The sequence below is a fragment of the Empidonax traillii genome, unplaced genomic scaffold, assembly GCF_003031625.1.
Source record: "Empidonax traillii isolate 1590-97213 ecotype Southwest subspecies unplaced genomic scaffold, ASM303162v1 scaffold45:size3623477, whole genome shotgun sequence".
Classification (NCBI taxonomy): Eukaryota; Metazoa; Chordata; class Aves; order Passeriformes; family Tyrannidae; genus Empidonax; species Empidonax traillii.
The window spans coordinates 3,169,393-3,191,319 of record NW_020955238.1 but is presented as its reverse complement, the minus strand read 5'-3'; the positions used below and the strand labels follow the sequence as shown (position 1 = coordinate 3,191,319).

At 36.9% G+C, this 21,927-nt stretch overlaps 1 protein-coding gene across 1 annotated transcript in view; it reads right to left on the bottom strand.

Moving 5' to 3' along the window:
- Positions 1-21,927, bottom strand: part of LOC114055062 (neuronal PAS domain-containing protein 3-like) — a 506,870-nt gene that overhangs the window by 415,207 nt on the left and 69,736 nt on the right. Inside the window, exon 4 of the mRNA XM_027878799.1 lies at positions 5,019-5,108. Coding sequence (XP_027734600.1) covers positions 5,019-5,108 — 90 coding nt within the window. The remainder of the gene's footprint in view (positions 1-5,018; positions 5,109-21,927) is intronic.

Below are 21,927 nucleotides of genomic sequence, written 5' to 3'. Positions count from 1 at the left end.
ACTGTGCAAGAAGATGCAGCCTCTACTTACTCTTTTACTAGAGTAGAGCAAACTAAACAGCAGCTTCTTCAGTATATTCTCTCTTAGGTTAAACCCTAAACATGAAATACTGAAGTCACTGTTGGAAAAAATACTCTTGTACCTTCCAGCATTAGCCTGAATGATAGCCCTGTTGTCCTAAATGTTGTATGCTTTTCCTGGCACCAAAATAATTGTTTGAAACCAGCATATCTTTTCCTCAGTTATATGGTATCATATGAGTCAGAATACACAAACAAAAAGTCTGAAAAGTTTTACATCTCTCTAAGGTAATTTATGTGCAGCACCACAACTACGAAACAAGAAGATGGAAAAAAATAATGACCTCTCAGCCATCATCAACTTCTCTATGCTGCTGAAGTGACTATACCGACCTGAATCATCAGGCACAGCTGCCAAGGTGCCAGTTGGGAGTTTTAAACGACTTTCACAAGGTGGTGACACTCCATTTGGAACCACTAGCTCCTCTTCTGCAGTTTTTTTACCATTTTGTCCACATTAAGATGGTGATGGGCACTACAGACCACTTCAAGAAACCATCTTCCCATACTATTTATCTTGTTGATTTCCCTTACGAGAAATCCCAGGAGACCTATTTTGGCATTAAGAGGTTCATATTCTCATTTATATTGTCTGATAGGGGTCATTAGATGTCTCATGTATACAAACCAATTCTGGTCTTGTTATATCCATTTTATAAATAAATTTAAATTTAGGACTTAGAGGCTGAATCAAATGGTTTAGCCTTGAGCCTCCTTTTCTTAGTTGTACAAATATTTATGACTATGATTCAATATGGAATCTGAGAGGAGCTTACTCTGGTCTGTCAGGTTTGGATATTCAGAGCATTTACAGGCTCAGGATGACAATGTGTATATGACCAAGCTACACTTTCCAGGAAAAATTTCTCCACTTCTTAGACTGAAATCACTGAGCCTTCTGTTCTGTGCTCATTTCACTAACTTGCCAAGAAAGGAAAAGAGCTAATAAGATCATAGTTGTAATTTTTTTATTTAAATGAGCTAGGTGTTTTCCTTACATATTTATTCCACACTCTTGATTTCAGAAAAAATGGCTTCCTGTAGAACTCTTCCCTATTCTCCTGAAGAAAGACATGACGTTTAATTCTGCATAATATGGAGAGCAAGAAGCAAGGAAGAGATGATTCTTCCACCCTTGTTTAAGAGAGAGCACACAACAGCCATCAAACTAAGAATTTCCCCTTAAGACCCAGGTGATACCCTGAAGGGTCACCTTATGAAGTTACTTCCAGGCTGAGAACAATAAAAGCTCTGAGATATCCTCTGCCTGTACACAATAAAGACTCCCTGTAGACAAGCAAAAACCCCCTTTTCTTCACATGCCATTGTTCCTTGTAATTTAGCAACAAATAAAACCAGAGCACGGTCAGGGAGCTGTGCTCCTCTTCAACTGTCTCTGGAGATCATCTACCCATGCTTTGTTCACTGTTTGACACTCCATAAAGACGAACAAGAGTGCAAACCATAGGTGTTTGAGCAAGCAGAAAAAAGGATTTTCAACCCGGGCAAGAGGGAAAAACCTTGGTAGTTTGGTTATAGCGAAGTAGTTAGAACTGAACAGGAAATACTTCTTTTTGTCGTCAATTTTTTTGACATCACAAAAGAGCCTGGACATGCCTTGCTACAGCTATGGGTACTGAAAAGGAGAAATGAATGGGAAAAGAAAAGGAGAATTCTTCAGGAGTTGATGGACATCTGTGTTCCAGGCCAGTAACTGACAGGCCTCTGATTTTACCTCCATAGCTCAAGATATGCCATCTACTTCAAAAAACACAATGGTAAAATCTTTTAAGAATGCTTGGTGTATTAGTCCCTACCACCAGTGAGCACAGAAAGTATTTGTAATTATTTAGAGCCTCTTGAAAAGCATGTTTACATGTATAGTGACCTAAAAACACTGTAGACCCATGGCAACCAAGGTGAGGAACAATGGGGGGGGGGGGGGATCTGCTCTCTTGCCAACAACTTTTGAAACTGTATATTCATCTCCATTCCAAGTGAGGTATTTAGCAGCAGCTATGAGGCTCAATTGTAAAAGGATCATAAAGGATCATAAAGACTCTAGAGAAATCTGTATTGGAATGTTTATTATATTTCTAATTTTATATATATTAGGTAGAACAAAAATTAGTCCAGTTCCTCAGAAACTTGTGTTGCTAAAAGCCTTTGGCATTTTTTTTTTAAATAGTATTATAGTCTATACCTTGCAATCTTATTTCAGTGTTTATTAGCACTAAGTCTTGCCTAAAAATGTTATTTCCCCAAATGTTTTCTGAAAAGTATTTTTGGAATAGAAGATGATGGTATGATCCTTTCTAATTTTTGCAGAAAAGATCAGAATATCTCCATTTCAACTGCTAAGTAGCTTTACACAAAATACCTTTACCAGGTACATGCTTAAGCATGAATCCAGAGGCTCTCTGCATCATACTTTTTTTTTTAATTTTAAAAAGAGTTAGAGAAAAACCAGTCTAGTTCCAAAATTCATGAGTCTCTGTCTTGTCCTATCCTGTATGGCCAGTCCTTAAAATTCCTTTAGCTCTCAGAATAAGTAGTTTGCTGCTTTGTGTCCAGCCCAAAAACTATCCTGCAAGAAAAGGTAGAATCACAAAGCCCTTTCTGTTGTCACCCAGTGGCCTTTGTACATCCATTCTCCCTTTCCCAAACTAATCAGTGGAGAGACAGAGCCTGCAAATGAGGTGCACATAAACATCTAGTACCAAATGTTCACATCTTGTAGCATTAGAGTAAAAGCTTTAAACATGTCATAAAAATAACTTGATTTTTTTGGTCTTGACTAGTGAGAAATCTTCAGTAACTTGTTGTTATATCTTTGGAAATAAATTACTGGGGGAAAAGATTCCAAAAGCATCCATTGTGAAGAAGGCAGAAAGAGAGCTTGAGTAACATGGAAGAAATATCAAGAGAAAATTTCACAAATCAAAAAGCAGTCTATATCTTCTGCAGTAAACTTTTTGGAAAGCAGTGAGCTTTCCAAACTAATCCATGCTTTTTAGAAGCAAAGTGAACTGGGCTAAAATACTTCATAATTCACATTTCAAAAATGACAAAACATATGTCAAAATCAACACTGCTTCATCACCAGTCTGTTTTTTGGGTGTTGCTTTTCTTTTTTTTTTCCTCCAAAAGCTATTTAGCCAACATTTATTTGCAATTGTACACCTCCTTGTAAAAGAACATCCACTATTCCATTTTGTGGGCAGCACAGTTAGCTGCTTTTAATTATACTGACTATAATTCTACCTAACTAAAAAAATAAAATTAAGATAATCAACTATGTTGCAGTGTTCAGAGTGAAGCCATTACTGTATTTAACACTTATGACAAACTGTGCCAAGTTTTCTTATTTCCACAAAGTTTCAAAATCTTGAAGTTGTTCTAAAAACTGATATAAATAGTGCACAACAAATCTGTTTCATACGTTTAAACAAATGAATACATTTTTATGCTTCCTGAACTGAAGTTACAAGAGAAGTAAAACCACTGAAATGAAGTTCTATGGTGAAATTTAAAATCATACCAGATGCAGATTGCTTCAGTTACCCTGAACATTGCCATTATTTAGAGAAATAGAAGGGAAAAACCATCAAAAATTCAAAAAGTCCAGGAAGTATTTATAAGTCGATGTAAATCAGAAATAAATCATATCTCACACCAAAAGTAGCCATTCACAAAAAAAAGCCAAGGAAGAGGTCAGATTTTCATTTTGGCTCACCAAGTTACACTGATGCTGTAATTATTTTGATAAATCTAGATTTCTCTTTTCCTCTCACTTCTGTAAACCAAAACGATAGTCTTCATTTACAGCGAAGTAACAGCTTTTACTGATGTGGTTGTACCTATTACTAAAAGAAAAGATTCAGGAAACAAGCAGCAGGTTATAGAATAAAAAGGGGAGATGAGAGAATATGATTTAAAAATTTTAATGAGTATGACTGCCTTGCCAAAGAAATATTTTGTTGCAATGCAAAATACAACTGATTTTTAGAAGTTAAGGGGTTATTGAAAAATGAAATGTTATACAGAGAATGATAATGGTAACACTGGTATACAAAACAGGAATGTAGTTGGAGCATGAAAAGGAAACACTAAGTGACTGAATACAGTTTCAAAATCCAGTAAGATAAAATCCAGAGAATTCATAATGCATTTGTAACATATTAATACAAAATAATCTACAATATACCTGTGAAATATATACTTTTCAATTCTATGTAGAAATAGATTATTAAATCCTTATTACAGCAAAATAGAAATATCACTGCTTGCAAAACTAACAGAAGTCAAGCACTTTGCATTTGCCTGCCCATAGCAATAGCATTTTTGTCAGAAGCACCAGTAACGATCTTGAGTTACGCACAAAAGCGGGCTCTGTTATGGCAATGGACAAAGGCAAATGACTGCAAAGAAAGAGGACTCAACTTCAATTTAACTGTCCTGTAAGGTACATACTAATTAGCTGCAAAGCTATGAAATCCTAGCTAGCATGTTAAGTCTGCTACATGACAGTATAATTTGACTTCTTAAAGGATTATGCAAATTACAACTCATCATTCCATTACATGACTGAAAAAAAGTGACAGCTAATTTATACATAACACACCTTTCAAATCCCTAAGATGTGAAGCACCTGTGCAATACATTTTGCCTAGATTTTCTAGCATGTACACTCTTGTTTATTGCACTGTACAGAAGCATACCTAAGAGATTCAGTAAAGTCTTAGAGTTTTTATTTGCTTTTTAGCTTTTAGAGCACAATCCCAAAGAATTAAACAGCATAATTCTGTCCCTGCTGTAGAGGTTTTGCACACAAGTAGAAGTGTACGGTTTCAACACACGTGTAATTTCTGAATATCAGGAGAGCACGAGCACTAAATGCACGAGCTAGAGGCAAGACTCACACAGATTTCAACATACTTCTGGTAGGTAGATTCACAGTAGATTCCGTCATATCGGTAGATTTTCCTACATTCTGATTGGTTGGGCAGAGGATGCTGGACAGTTATTCTGTAGAGGCATCAAAAACAGATAGACATGACTAGAGGATCTCTACAGGTAACTGTAATGCAGGAAAAATCAGTATGTTGAAATGAATTTTTTTTTTAATTTGTTTTTAAATTAAACACCTTTCTGATCTCTTCAAATCAACTGCCTTTTGCACATAACACCCGCAATTTCCAAATTTTCAAAATTTGCACTGAGAGTAAACTAAACTTCAGTTCTCCATAAGAATAGTATTTTTTCCCCCATCAAATAAAAGTGGAAGAGGTATGGAATTTTATAAATCAAATTGATACTTCACATAGTTTGTATCTATACAATGGTGCTTATTGATTATTTATTGTTTACTATTCCAATCCATCCTCAGGCACAACATCCATTTATGTCAGCTGGGAGTTTGTCCAGACAAAGACCAAATAACCCTCCAATTTAAAATGTCAGCAGCAATTCTCACATTTGCACAGAATGAGGATGTTGTGGTATTATGAGGACTGTGATTGAAGGTGCTCAGCACCATCTGAATAATGCCATATGTTCTCGGATTGACTGAAAGAAAATGAAAGTGATTGGCAGCAATCAGGAGGTGCGCAGCATCTTGTAAAATCAGGCCCTAAAAGATTTGTCAATCATTCTATTATTCATCCCTCCTCAGCTCCCTGTTAGCAGAAAATATAATTTGGCTATAAAAATTCAATGTTGTTTTTAAAATATACTTGGGAATTGCACACAAAACAGTACCCACCAATTTTCTTTTTTTTTTTTTCCTCCCTCTTCTCTGTAATAAAAACACATTTTAGATGCTTTTGTGTCTTCCACAAATTAATACCTTTTCCCCTTGTAATAGAATGGTAGTTCACTGAAGTAAGGGTAAATTATTTGAGAAATTTTACACATTTTTCAAATGTAAAATTTTAGGCTGTGATTTTTTAATAATAAATATTCTTGTCAATAGAGGATTAATTTATGTTACCATTATTTTTACAACATTAACATCTACATATCTCTAAACCAATCTTGCTTTTTAAAATCAAGTATTTGTTTCAACAGTAATTTGAGACTGCAGGTTTGAGAAAAAAATTAGTATCATTATAGCTTTATGAGAAAATGGAAAGTTATCTACTGTGGAAACTGAGGACCTTTCTCTATAAGACTGCACCTACACAGTGTGTCGAGTGTCCCATGGGACCCCCCATACAAAAGGAGAAGACAGCTCTGTGATGAAGGCCAGACCAAACACCTCCAAATCCTGAGATATTCCTGCATTCACTAATTAAGATACTACCAGAGAGATTTATTCATTGTGATATCCTGGGTCTTTAAGTTAGATGTCTAAGCACCATACACACTGTACTCGGAAAGTTAAGTATCTTAAAATGGGATTTGCAACACAAGCTGGGAACCATGCAAGCTAGTAAGAGAGATGAGGGAGAGTTTCTTCTATGTGGTGTATGCTTGGGAGACATAAACCCTTCAGTCTGGGTCACCCAGGAATGCCTACCTCAAAGTGAATTCAAGCCTCAAAATCTTTAGTGCACCATCACACTGACTGACCCATGCTCCAACTTACAGTTTCCTCTGACTTTTTTTGTTGGTGGTTCTTTTTTTTATTAGTTTTGTTTTGTTGTTTTGGCTTGGTTTTAGTTTTTGTGGGTTTTGTGTTGTTTGTGTTTTTTGGTTTTGGGGGTTTTTTTGTTTGGTTGGGTTTTTTTGGTGAAGCAAGACTAGAAGATATGCCTGTTTTTACATGGCTTCAGCAAAGACATGGGAGAACTAGGTCCTCAGGACGACTATGCCTCTCAGATAGATGATATTCAAACATACATCTGTCACAGCTCCAGAGATTACCACAGTGTCTTTGATAACAACTATTCTAAAGCGAGGGGCATGTTAGCTCCTCCAGCTAAAAAAAGGCACTTTAAAGGAAAAAAAAAAAAACCAACTAAAAAATCAGGATATATTGGATGAAATAAAGGGAAACAGTAGAATATGTTGTATTAAGAGTTATTAAAAAATGCATAAGCAGTCCTTGTAAAAATAGAATCAGAATCCTTCCCAGATGAGTGCCCTCATCACAGGCCTTCAGAATTATGCTCTTTCTTCCACTGGTTCTTTGGTCAAATAAACCTTGAATGGTGATACTGATTATTGCTGTTACTTGAGTAGTTAAACAAGTGAAGTAGAATATGGCTCACTCCAGAAAACCTTTATTCTAAAGTAGCTGTGGTATTCTTCTGGGAATAGAAGTGGAAGATGTGAGTTTGAACATCCTTATGATGAAATAGGTCATAAATAAATATTCACCTATTCACTGCACCAAGATAATGTAGAATACTTGTCAGCCAACTTTTGCTTTGGTTGGGTTTCTTTTGCTGTTTTTTTAGACAACAGAAAAACTGAAACACAGGAAGTTCCATCTGAATATCAGGAGGCACTTTTTTACTACAAGGATGACAGAGCACTGGAACAGGTTGGCCAGAGGGATTGTGGCCCATGGAGATAGTCAACACCCACCTGGACATGAATCTACACAGTTCCAGGTAACTCTGCTTCTCCAACCCAGAGGGGTTGGACAAGAGGTCCCTTCCAACCTCAACCATTCTGTGATTCAAGCCCAGATCAGTGTTTTGGACTGTCCACAATCCTACTTTAAATCTAGCCAGAATTAGATTGCAACTTTTGGAGGGTGGGGAACATGAAGGGAAGAGGGGAGGGGATGAGGGCAGGAAGGAAGGAGAAGGGAGGGGGCTGTTGTGTTTGTTTTTAAAGCAATATTTAAGGCTTTATAAACAACATAACAGCTACTGTGGATCATAGTGCGAGGGAAAGAAGCCTTCCTTTGCACTGCGCAGAGCTAGATACCACTTCAGGAGCCAAGAAATCTTATGAACTTTTCCGACCCAGCCCTTACCCAATGCTCACTAACAATTTTCTTTAAAGTATTATTTACTTTCATCCACTCACCCTCTGCTGCAACAGAAATAAAAAAAATAATGACAATAAGGATAATAATAATAATAATATAAACTCCCAAAACACTGAGCTAAGCCAACACAATATCAATATAAATCTCTTAAAATCTCACTGACTTCATCAAGATTGCATGGCATCCAAACTAGCACAGAATGGGGCCTATTGTGCTTAACTTGAAAAAGCAAACAGTCCTGAGACACTATGGAACACATTTCAAAGTGCACACCGGGTTTCTAACTACCACCTAGAGCAGTGCTTTGGAGAAAAAAAAATCCTGAATTTTCTTGTAGGGCGTTTTTCTCTTCTTGTTAAGATTTATTTTAGCACAGCAAGTGTATTCCCATAAACGGACTTTTATGCTGAATAAAAAACATGTTTTTATTTTAGATATTTAGAAGCTGCCTAACACCATGATACCCATTTGGCCTCCACCCTATGTAATTTAGCTGTCATTTAATAGATTTACATTTACAATTAATGGTCAGCTATAAGGCTGTGGGTCAGAAATGGGTCAGAAATTAAGGCTTCCTCACAAAACTGCTTACTCGGCATTCCTTATTAAAATAAACTAACAAAAAAACCCCAACAACAAACCCAGAAAACATAAAAACAAGTAGTAAGAATTATTGGTTAGGATCCAAAAACAAGTTTACCAAAACAATCAGTCTTGGTGTGGGCCTTTTTAGACAATCTTCGCCAAATTAATTTAGCTAACTTTTTTTATTCATGTTGTGTCAGCAGATATACTCTGTCTCTCAGGTTCCACATACAATTGATTTAACTGAAGATAAAACTGCATATTGGCTATTTACCCTGGGTACTGTATATTCTTGTTCTATTTTATGCTTTGAAATTGATTTCTTGTATTCTTCTCTGTATTAAAAATTAGAGCACTGAAGAGTATTTGAATCTGATCAATTTGTAGTGGTTAGTTCACCCCAATTTTAGTTGGGTTTTGACTGGTTTGAGACAGACACCTAATCTCATATAAGCTTTTAGACAGTAAAAGTTGCCTTTTCATAATAATAAGGCAAAAATGAATGTTAGGTTATAGCTATCTAACTCTGTACTACATGTTATTTTCAAAAAAATGTGAGAAACATACCAGACAAAATACCTACAAGTACTTCATGAAACGTGATATTCCACTTAATATATGTATCCTCTATTCCTTGAGGATGTCAGTAGATGTTGCTGTGAGCACTTTCACACCTCACTTTGGTTTTTAAACATTGCATACTTTACTTAAAAAGTTCAAAAGTATCACCTCAAATATGAAAGTATTACAAACTGCTGTGTTTGCACATTAGACAGCTCATCTTCCTTCCTTTATGTGTCACTAAACTCTAGATGGATTCATCATACAACTTGAGGTGGAACTTAAGTGCATTTACATACATGTGGAATGTGTAAGCTATGACTAATTTTAACTCACAGGGCAGAATTTAAATAATTAGTTACAAGAAGTCAAACTAAGGGAAAAAAGGAGGAAAGAGATGGTTAGAGGCAGAGTAGTAAATTGTTCCATTTTTGCAGGTAATCTAAATGCAAACTAGAAGCAACTTATCATGAGAATGGATTTTCCACCATCTGGTCAAATAACAGGGGATTTGTCTAGTGGCAAGCAAAGAATGGAATGATGTGAGAAAGATTAGCGGGCAAGTCCTACAGTTGGCTAAAATGTATTTTGTGCAAACAAGAACAGATGACGCCTTAACAATTACACCTGTCAAAAACTCCAGAAAGCAATCCATCTCTGAACAGCCCAGTTGAAAACAGGCTAGTTCATAACAAAATGAATTTTTTTAAACAATTGCCAGCCATAACAGCTTGATGCATGACAAGCTTAGGAAGTTGCATTCCACGTACAACTGAAACCTTAACTAACTGGACCCTGCTTGTCTCTGATAAGTAAGATATTAAACTATAAAAAAAATAAAATAAGTGAAGCAATGCAAATAGCTAACAATCTTGGAAAGCAAGAAAATTCGGAGTTAGGCTTGACATATAGGTACTCATATTAGTATGTGCTATATGAACTGGTACAAGAAGGGGTTTTTGAAAAATGCCCTTCTACATGGGAGTCAAAAATACCAGATAGTACCTGGACTGGAATGCCTTGCAAAGAATCCAGACAGTTCCTACAATTACAGTTCTTTCTAAATATAGATGTGAAACATTAAAATTACTACCTTGTATTTATCCCGCCAGAAGGGAGAATTCTAATAATGTTTTCTGTAAAGATCTGATTTCTTTCTTCACAAAAGACATAATCTTAATATGCAAGAATATTTTACATGAATTCCAAGGTGATTTTCTTTAAAATTAACTGTTTATATATGCGCCTAATGTTTCAACATCCAAACTCACCATTTACTAATACTTTCTTTTTTAAAAAGTCATACTTTCCCTGCTGAAGATGAAGATTATAGCTTATATCTATTTGGAGGGCAGGGTGAAATAAGACTGTGCCAGAATTAATTATTTTTTTGTACTATTTGGTCTCTATCTTTCAAGCAGAACTTGTTACTTCATTAAGCAATGTAACAAAGGGATTTCATGAAAGAGTTTACAGAAAGTCAGCCCAAAGTACTACTGTCAACAGAGTCTAGCAAGGCAAGTCAGAGAAAAGCTTGAGGGGCCACTTTCTCTTAAAAGGGCATGGAGATAATTCTGAGTGCTTATTCATCTATTTTAAAATTTTCTCCAGTAAGAAAAACAGAGAATAGCATTTTGCCCCACTTTGTATTCACCTGAGTCAGAAGAACATCTATGGAGCAAATGACAGTCAATATTGTATGCATATTGTTGGTCTAAGACAAAACTAAGTATCAGACTCCCTGTTGTCCTGGTACGGATGACAACTTACTGAATGCAACATGGACAACAGGGAAAACCACTAAGTCTTCTCATTGCAGACCTCACAGACAGGAGTTAGCTGACAGTTCTTACTCAAGATGGCAATTGCCGGGTTCTTGAACTCCTTTCTGTGGACACGTGGTAGGCTGTAGTGAATGTTTTTTTTACTCCTTGCCCCATTTTTCCTGCATAACTGTGGTAAGATCCAAATCTGGTGCTTACAGTTAAATCTGGTCATCTAATTTCCAAACACTGAAACAGTTTTCCCCATGAAATACTTGAAAATAAGCTAGAAATTGTGCAACACACACCTTTCTTTTCCTTAATGTTTTCCCTGTTTTCTAAGAATTCCCAAATCATTCTTGGCAGAGATGAAGGTGCTACATATAATCTTATGGTTCTTACACAACACTAATTTCTGCTTCTTTCCCACGCCTCCACAGATCAACATAATTTTTCAAGCTTGTAGTTGCTGTTGGAAGGATTTTCTGTGTAGGAAAACTCTTACATTCAACAGTTCAACTCCTAATCAGTGAAGGTATCATGAATTACAGATTCCTCCCTCAGAACTAAGAAATCTGTTCTTAAACAACTTATTCCCTCTGTTCTTACCCTGCAAACATCACGTGGTATCATTGCTTCCAGAGGATAAGGGGCTTTCATTGAAAAATTAGGGATGAAGAGTGTGAGGGTCCAGATTCAGACAGCCCTAGGCCTCAGAAACATTTAGTCCCTGGGAAACAAATTATTTAGGTGTCAACCAAGCTATATAAGTAGTTCAAGGTTTCTAATTACTGTGATTTAGTTTTCTTTTACAAACATTACATAATTCCATTAGCGTTTTCTATTTTGTGAGTATAGAATCTTCAGAATTGTATTATAAGGAAAGAAAAACAAAATTCCACCTCATAGCCAAAACTTAGGTGATATCAGCCATGGAAGTAGAAACTCGGATGTACTTAAATTTTCCAAATTAAAACTTGTCTGTGTCTTCTTTACTTTGATCTCTGTCCAGTTTTCCCTCTATATTACTTCAGCTTTCTGTGTGTCCCCATATACTCTTTTCTTATTTCTTCAGTTTTTGTGCATAGACCAATTCAAAATGAGGCCCTATCACCTTTTTTTTCAAGCTACACATATGAGTTACTTTAATGGGGCAGTTAAATACCTTCTTTTTTTTTTTTAAATTAAGTATTTTAAATTTAAAATGTAGGATATAGTATGAGATTCCTTCCTACCATGTGACAGAAGGCTGATTAAATGATTATAAGCCAGAGAGGAATGCAGACAATTATTCTGTAGATTTGATCAATACTGAGAGATAAAGGGAGGACAATCTACTTGGGCCTACTGTCTACACTTTTGGTATCTCTAACACCCCTTGAGGAAAGCAAAGAACTTAAATAGTCAGGCCATAACTGGAATCACCCTCATCTCTATCCCTAGTCTGTACACCAATCAGGAGAAAAAAAAACCCTTAGTGTGTTTCCTACTTCATCAGATTTCAAAGATGATGCAGAAGTGTCACAACATCCTCCCAAAACACAATCAAGTCAAGATTTGAGGAACATCAGTGCAGGCAGAAAGAACAGGCTTTATGAGTTTATGACCACTGGAAGAAGGGCTGAGAAACTCAGGACAACTATAAGGATGCCTTGAGGTTACACAGGCATAAACACTGAAAGGTCAAAGTTCATCTAGAGCTTAACCTGGCTACTGCTGTAAAAGACAATAAAAAATGCTTCTATAAATATGTTAGCAACAAAAGGAGGGCTAAGGAGTATCTCCATCCTTCAATGGACATGGATGGAAACATAACGATTAAAAAACGAGGAAAAAGGCTGAGATACTTCATGACTTCTTTGCCTCAGTCTTTATTAGTAAGACTGACTGTTCTAAGGCTACCCAGCTCCCTGAGCTGGAAGACAGGGACCAGGAGCAGAATGAAGGCCCCATAATCCAAGGGGAAATGATCAGTGACCTACTACACCGCTCAGGCACACATACAAGTCTATAGGCGCAGATGGGATCCACCCAATCGTACCAAGGGATCTGGTGGAAGTTGTTCACTGAAAGACTTTCCATCATTTACCAGCAGTCCTGGCTAAACACGGAGGTCCCAAATGAATGGAGGTTGATAAATGTCTACAGGAAGAGCAGGAGAGAGGATCCAGAGAACTACAGGCCTGTCAGCCTGACCTCAGTGCCAGGGAAGCTCACAGAGCAAATCCCTTTGACTGCCATCACTTGGTACGTACAGGGCAACCAGGGAGTCAGCCTCAGTCAGAACAGGTTTAGGAAAGGTAGGTCCTGTTTGACTAAACTAACCTCCTTCTATGACAGGGTGACCCACTTAGTGGATGAGGCTGTGGATGTTGTCAACCCAGACTTCAGTAAAGCCTTTGACATCATTTCCTACAACATTCCCTTAGAGAAACTGGCAGCTCATAGCTCAGATGGCTGAACTCTTCACAGGGTGAAAAACTGGCTGAAAGGCCAGACCCAGAGATTGGTGGTGAATGGAGTTAAATCTAGCTGGGGCTAGGGGTGTTCCCCAGGGCTCAGTATTGCCGCCAGTCCTGTTTAATATTTTTATTGACAACCTGGAGGGGAGGATTCAGTGCACCCTCAGTCAGTTTGCAGATGACATCAAGTTGGGCAGGACTATCATTCTGCTGGAGGGAAAGAAGACTCTACAGAGTGATCTGAACAGGCTGGATAGATGGGCCAAGGCCAGCTGTACAAGGTTCAATATGGCAAACTGCTTGGTCCTGTACTTTGGTCACAAGAACCCATGCAGCACTACAGGGGAAAAGCAGCTGGAGAGTGGCTCTCAGAAAAGGACCTCTGGGTGCTGATCAACAGCCAGCTGACCATGAGCTGGCAGTGTGCCCAGGTGGCCAAGAAAGCCAATACGTCCTGACTTGTATAGTGTGGCCAATAGGAGCAGGGAAGTGTTCATCTTGCCTGTATTCAGCACTGGCGAGGCTGCACCTTGAATCCTGTGTTCAGTTTTGGGCCTCTCAGTACAAGAAAAACATTGAGGTGCTTGAGCACAAGTCTTATGAAGAGCAACTGAGAAAGCTATGGGTGTTTAAACTGGAGAAAAGGAGGGTTGGGGTCTCTACAATTACCTGAAAGGAGGTTGTAGTGAGGTGGAGTTGGTCTCTTCTCCCAGGTAACCAGCAACAGGACAAGACAAAACAGCCACAAGTTGGACCAAGGGAGGTTTGGATCAGATATTAGGGAAAATTTTTCACCAAAAGGGTAGTCCAAGTACTGGACAGGCTGCACAGGGAAGTGGTAGAATCACCATCCCTGGCACTATTTAAAAGATGTGTAAACATGGCACTTAATGACATGGGTTAATGGTGAACTTGGCAGTGTTAGGTTAGCAGTTGGACTCAATGATATTAAAGGTTTTTTCCAACCTGAACAAGTCCATGGGGAAATTTCCTATAGTAAAAATTATAGTAATCTCATGTAGCTAGAAGGACTTAAAGTCTTTTCCAGGGCACTGGACTATTATGTAAACTAACACATACATCCAGTCTGTCTTTGTTTTCTTTTTTTTTTTCCCCAATGCACTGATATTATAAAGCAGCACAGACTGCAACAATTATCCATATTGATTATGCTACTTGGCTCTGATGTTTTTCTGCATTTTATAAGCACATAAAGTATGAACAGTTTTGAAAAAATACCTGCCCTGAGGTTGAGATTTTTTCAGAATTCTATTCAGTTAGTATTTGCCTCACATCTACCTTAACATACATAGTGCTTTTTTTTTTTTTTTAACTTTTCTGAAATTTAGTATTCTTTACATTGCAATCATCAGGGACCACTGTCTAGGGAGATGATACACAAAACATTCAGGTAGTTAATTCTTACATACAAATCTAACTTCATACCAATTAAAAAGGAAGTTTAGCACCTGCCTACAAGTTCAGGAGTTGAATAGTTTTATACGTCCTGGGTCCTCTATAACTAAAACACCTAAAGTTGAGAAAGACTATGAGCTGAAGCCCAAGGTCACAGAGCAGGTCAGTATCAGACAGAAATGAAGTGAGGTCCTGAATTCCCAACCCCTGGTCCTTCCCGAACTGAAATGGTGAATGTCTTAAATACTTCAACAAATGTCAAATCCTTACCAAATCTTTCTACATTTTTGAAGTAAACAAAGCAGAGTGCAATGAAATTCAGTAATTAATCATAGAGTGTAGGGAGGGAGGTTGAGGAAATTTTTGTTTGTTTAAATTGTCAACTTTTAATTTTATTTTATAGCCACTGGCATCTTGCCATTATAAGCACAGTAAATAGGAGCATTCATGGTTAGTATTTTCTGTCATGCATTTCTCATCTGTTTTCTTTTGATACTTACCTAACCTCTTCAGCCTCTTCATGTTAAACACTAGTAATTTTGCTGCTTCAGATTGACTCTGTTCTCACTATATCTTTCTCTCCGTGATCAGAACTGAACACATTATTCAAGTGGTGTCACACCATTGATCTATACACCACAACATATTTGTTATAAAGCTCACACTATAGTATCATTAGATGCATTTTCAATACAGATGCTTTTTCTACCCTATCCCTCAACACTGCTTAACATTTTGTTTGCTTTCATGTTTAGTGTTGCACACTAAAGCAGATTTTCACCAAGCTGTCCACAGTGACATCCAGGCATATTTCCTCTAGGTACAGTTAATTTAAAACCCAGCAATATGTATGAGTAGCTCAAATTGTTTTTTTCCAATGTGCACTACTTTTCATCTGTCAGCAATGAATCATTTGTCATTATGCTGCCTATTAGCTCAGCGAGGTGCCAAAGAAGTTTCTTGCAATCTCTACAAACCTAAGCACAAATGAGCTTCTTCCATATCTTATTCTCTTTTTAAAATACTCATAACTGTATTAAATTTTCCTTAAAACAATGTTAATGGGGGGCATTTCCAGAAACTGGTAACAGTCAGAAATCACACCATTTTTTCACCATCCTGACTAATATTATATAACAAATTTCTAATAGAGTAAAAAAGCATAGGAGTCCTTCTTGTTTCTTCTATACGCTTAAGTTTTAAGCACTTCTTTTGCTTTCAGGTACATTGTGGATGTTTTAGTGTAAAATTATGTTTAGTTAGTTTCACTCATATTGTTACTGGGAAGTACTAGTGTTTTTTTAAATATTTCAATCCTCATTTTGCCATGGTTTTGACAGAATTGAATCAGTAGCAAAAACAGTTCCATAGAGCTAAACACAATCTTCAGTCCATAACCTAAGTGGCCTGAATAGGGCTATAGATTTCATTCCCTGACATGTGAATGAAGGGGAAAAAAAACAAACTGCTGATGCTGTAGACCTTCTTCCACAAGTTTAAAGTTCATATTCTCAGTGCCCCAGTATATACAGTGTTTTTGCTGGATTCATGTAGTTAATACTCATCCATTTCTGCTGACAGGATCTCCTAGGACAGCATGATACGTAAAGCTCTTATGCACAGCTCTACAGAACACAGGGCAAACATTTTTCCTGCTGTATGTCAGTACTAAAGTTTTTCAAACCCCTCAGAAGAGGAGATAGTCCAGTTTAGCAAGTTTCTCTCTCAGAAGTTTTTTTCCCCTTTCAAAGAAATTCATGCTGTCATTTTGATGTTTCTGTTCCGAGATCAAAAAGTAAACAAGTAAAACTCGTAAGTAATAACTTGACATGTGTATCCTATTCATTATAACAATTAAATTTACAGAGATAGGGAATATGCTCCTGAGAATAAGCTTCCTGAAGTTTGACTTGGGCTGGAGCCAAAAAATTTCACGTTTAGTACTCAGGAGTATTATTTAGAAGATAAATTGCTAGATATCAGATTTTGGGAAAGGTACAATTAGCATCAAGTCTTGTTGCACAGCAATTCATTGGAGGGAATATACCCTGTATTACTTGATCATATTCACAATAATAATTAAAATACAAAACAAATCTCTGGTTAAGGGAATTTAGCTTTCATAAAATGTTTTGAAAATGCTGTTTGGGAATATTCTATGTAAAGAAAAGTGAGAAATACTCTCCACTTCATTTCTAGGTTAACATACTATTGTGCAGCTTCAAAAAGATTTTTAGCACTTTACAGTCTTTTAAGTCTCTCACCATTAAAACTGATTATTCCTATGAATGGGAGACCCCTATTATTGATCTTGAACTTCTGAGTGACAAGAACAGTTCTTGAAGCACTGTGTGGCAGTTTCTCACAAAGTACACTCTTGCAGGAAGCATTATATTCAACTAAAACTGTTTTTACAAAGAAACAAAAGCAGCAGCAGCAGCAAGGAGATACGAACTACTTATTTTGCCTTTGCCTGCTTGGAGCCTAAGTTTTTGCAGATGCTTATACCTATAACACTGCATGTACACAAACATGCCTGCACACCATTCACACACACACATCTGAATAGCAATTGACTCATAAGTAACAAAATTCTTCCTCTTCTCTTGCAAGTGCAATTTTCATCATGGGTATGTAAATATTATTTGTATGCAACACTGTAGGCAACTGCATCATTTTGTGTTTGTTTGCAAATAAATGAAGAGGGATATTACTCCTTGAAACTACACTATTGCACATGCACCTATTCTTCAATATTGAGTTGAGCTCTATGTATTCCGCTATGTTATTTTATCCATGTTTCCAGTACAATATGTTTTAAATTTTTTTTAAAAAACAAAAAACAGAGATCAGTCTAAAAATAATAAAAATAAGCCTGAAGTTGTACAGGAAATCATAGATGTCATATAGCAGTCAAAAAGGATGATGATGATGTTAAAAAACTGGTCTTAGGAACCAGTACTCAAACATACAAAATCCTCATTGCCTATTGCTGACTTGGACCTGTTCTGAAAGGCATCTTTTCTAAGACACACCTCTCCATGAACAACGAGTGAAAACATAAGGCAATCCAAATGTATGAATGGATAGAAAACAGCTGGTGGCACTGAAAGCCTCAGAGAAAATGGCAGTAGAAGGGGCATTTTATGTTTTTAAAAAGAATTTCAACTTGCTTAGAAGGGGACAAGAGTAAAAATGATTCTCAGCAGCACCACCTGGTTATTTAATTTTGATACCCACTCATCTGATTTTTATTTAAACATATTTTAAGAGAAATCTTAAAGCAGTTTGTTTTTTTATTAATACTGCCACTGGACAGTGATACTGCATCAGTAAGCATGTCTTAAGTCCCTTCATTGAAATGATATGATTATGTTTTGGAAATGCAGCAAGTTTTACACACCTTAAGTTCTCCAAATAAAGGTGACAGCAATGGTAAAACTTTAACACTACAGAGGTCACTGGAAAATGTTCTAAATAAATATCACTTAACAAACAGACATTATAACAGTAACATATTACTTAGTCTGACACCAGTGATTCACAACCACTCTTATGCTTCTTTCTATTATACAGATACCATTCTTATACGTCTCCCCTCCCACATTCTGACGATATAAGAAATCTAGGCTGGTAACAGGTGGAATGAATACATGAAGGAGCAATAAAAGAATTAGATTATTTATATAGCTAAGTATTTTTAATACATATATAGAGACTGATATTATCTTTTACTAAGTCCGTTGTAAACTGATTCATAAATAAGAGAAATCCAGACAGTACACTTATCATTACAGGGTTTAGCATTGCTTCGTAAACTGTATTATGCTGAAAGCTGTTTTTTTCTTCAATTATGATGGCAAAATTGCTACAGTCACATTTCTGTTTCAGGGAAAAGAATGGTAGAGGAATGCTCCTTTAAGAGACATTAATTTCATAACAGAAGTCCATTGATATCCTATTTCCTACCACAAAATTTTGGGAAAATTAATTCTTATCCAGTAGTTCATGCAGCTTCTTGATTTCAAAGCCCGTAAAGGCTATTAAAGTAATCTAGCTAATAGCACAATAGACTTCTTGGTGCAAGCATAAATGCCCATTCTATCTTCAATTTCTTCTTTGCTCTCAGTAATCCTCCATTAAATCACACTCAAAAATGAATAAATAAAACTTCAAAATGCTGATATTTCCTGAATCACTATTAGTAAGCAATCAGGAATGAAGAATATGTTTTTCTTTTTGTTTTGATTTTTTTTTTTTAGGCAAAATATTGGTTTTTGCCTAGTTTTGCAACACCCTTAAAACATCTAAGTTTGAGAAACAGTACCTTCCTTTGAATGTAGGCATTGCCAAATAAGTTTTTTCCTTTGAAAAGTCAAATGTGAAAACAAAAATAAATTGTATCATGTTAGTCAGTGATGAAGTCAAAGGAAAATGTGTTTCCACTTCAAAATACTAACGTATTTGCTACATTTTCTATCTTCAATAGCAACATAAACTTTTATCAGACATTTTTAAGGACAGAACTGCAGTGTCTTCTTAGCGAGGAGTTATTCTGGATGCATACATACTGTACATGCTATTGAAAGTTTTTTATAATAGAAGAACATGCACTTTCATGTAATTCTTAATTAGAAGATGACTATAACTGAATTATTTAAAATCAAGCCTTTGTTATCAGCATCAGTTTTAGACAGAAGCTGAGAATCATTTGTGAGCTGTGGCAGACCCAGACTGTTCAAAGCAATTGCTGTTCAGCATGAAAGCTGCAATGGAGGTCACAGAACAGGTCAGGAGGAAAGATAGTGTATCGATTTCACACCAGGAATAGAGGCGAAGCGAGGGCCCGCTGTTGCTGCATGTGATGTATTTCACTTCAGTTTAAGGCACATTTCATTCCAATTCAAGAGGGGGTGGGGTGCAAAGGGTGAGCGGATTTCACACTGAATCATGATGAATTCTGGACTTGTGTATTCCAGTAAATATCTCCTTCCTGACATTAAGTATTTCTATAGCAGAGTGAATACAATGGAAATTAGACAGCAAACAGATAGGAGAAGAGCACTCCTGGGAAAGGAAGAAAAAAAAAAAAAAGCAAAACACAACCCCCCCAGAAACCTCCCACCAAAATCTATATACAATAGGTCTATTGCCTCCTGGCTTAGTATATAAAAATGTTGTCTCAAGCCCAGAAAATTGTTACAGACAAAAGAAACTATGCATTGTTCTGATATTCATGTTGCTGAAGACAATAGTGCATGATATTCTAATCTTATATTAAAGAATCTTTAAGCCACATAAACATAAGCCAAACAACTTCAAAACCTAAAGAGCAGAAAGCCCATTCACACAAACCTTCCAGCTACGCACACACAAAGGCATGCTCAGTGCAAAGGGAATGTAACTCTGGAGAAAATATTTTAAATGTATCAGTATAATAGACATATAAAAAGGTGGTGCACAACTGTATTTTACTTCATTTTATTTTCAAACTGATATTCCAATTAACCCTGACTTCTCCAGCAGAGGATATTAGCAACTGTCCCTAATTGTTTTATAGAACAGATTATTTACATTTCATTGCCCTGTAGTAGTGGCCAGTTCTGCCCCACCTTCTTTCTTAATAGCTAATTAACTAACTAAATAAATAAAAGCATCAGTTCTAATGAGTAAAGCATTAAACATAAGTAGAGGGATATTTCTCAAGTTACTTGCATAACAGGCTAGCCTTGTTCATTTTATTTTCCAACACCAAGAAACTGAATTTCCAGTACTTTTGCCCAGTATGCTGTAAAAGTGTCAATTCCTAAACTGCTAAGATCACATACAGGGTAATGGTAAAATGCTAAGACTTTTATGGATAAAATGCTCCCTCCCTTCCCCAATGTTACTTTGCATAATTTGTTCTCTGAAAAACTGGTCTTCTTTTGAAATGCTGACTCTGCTACTCTGCTTGTGACAATATTTTACAACTTTTCTAGATCTTTATACTGGCTTCCTAACACTAGCAAAATAGCCAGACACTGACATATTTGAGAACAAAAGACGACTGTATTTGAAACTGCACAGAGATTTCCTATTAAATTATTTATATTAGTTCACTTCCACGTCATTATTTCTTTTCAACTGTTCTGAGGCATCAATGTCAACTTCTTGAACCCTCTCATGAAAGCTTTGCTGTCATCAGGGTCTATTTCAGCATCCTTAATTCCGCATAAGGAATCAGTTACCCAGCAAGTTTCCAATCACAAAGGGCCAGATGCTCCTCTCTGCTACATGCTGGAGCTGGGCAGACGGGCCCCTCACTAAGTCTGAGGAGGGCAAAAGGTGGCTGTGCAGAGTCTGTGGGTGTGTGCACACACATGTGTACTACTGGCCTGCCACAAAACAGCTGAGACTGCTGCGCACGAGGAGGAAAAAAAAAATTCAAACAGTGGCAATCATTAACAAACAAGTGACCATCAGGTACTCCATGAAGAATGATCCACAAGGAAATGTCATTAACTCGCACTGCAAAATTCCATCATAGTTACCACTTCTCAATAATTCCTCAAACTTCAACGATGCTGTGCTGTATAAGTGTACAGAAATCTTCCACAGCCTTGTGTCAGGCTTCAGTGGATTAGCACCTGCTGGCTACAGACAAAGTCAAAAACCACTAATGCTATTTGATCTACAGACTCCTGCTGACACCGTGCATCGTGCAATTCTTACCTCCTCTGATATGTGAAGTATAGTTAAACTGCCTGTGACGGCTCCTCTCAGGAACATCCAAAAAGCATGGTGGTGCTTAGGATTGTTTCCTAAAGACCATGAACTGTAGAGTAGCTGCAGACACAGCTCCGTGAGCAAAGGCCAAGAGGACAGGCATTTCTCTTACCTCATAGCGCTAATATGCAGAACTACCTCTTCCATGGACAATATAAGCATCAAGACTCACATCTGTTACTGGACTCCCAGAGAGCACCAGTAGCCAAAATAAAGTCATTTTTCCATTTGCAGGCAAGCAAAGGATTGGTATTTTTTAATGGACATGGATCTTAGCAAGAGAATAAATCATTAAGACCACTGCAGACTTATAACACACAATTTGAGAACAGCCTGCAAGCCATCCA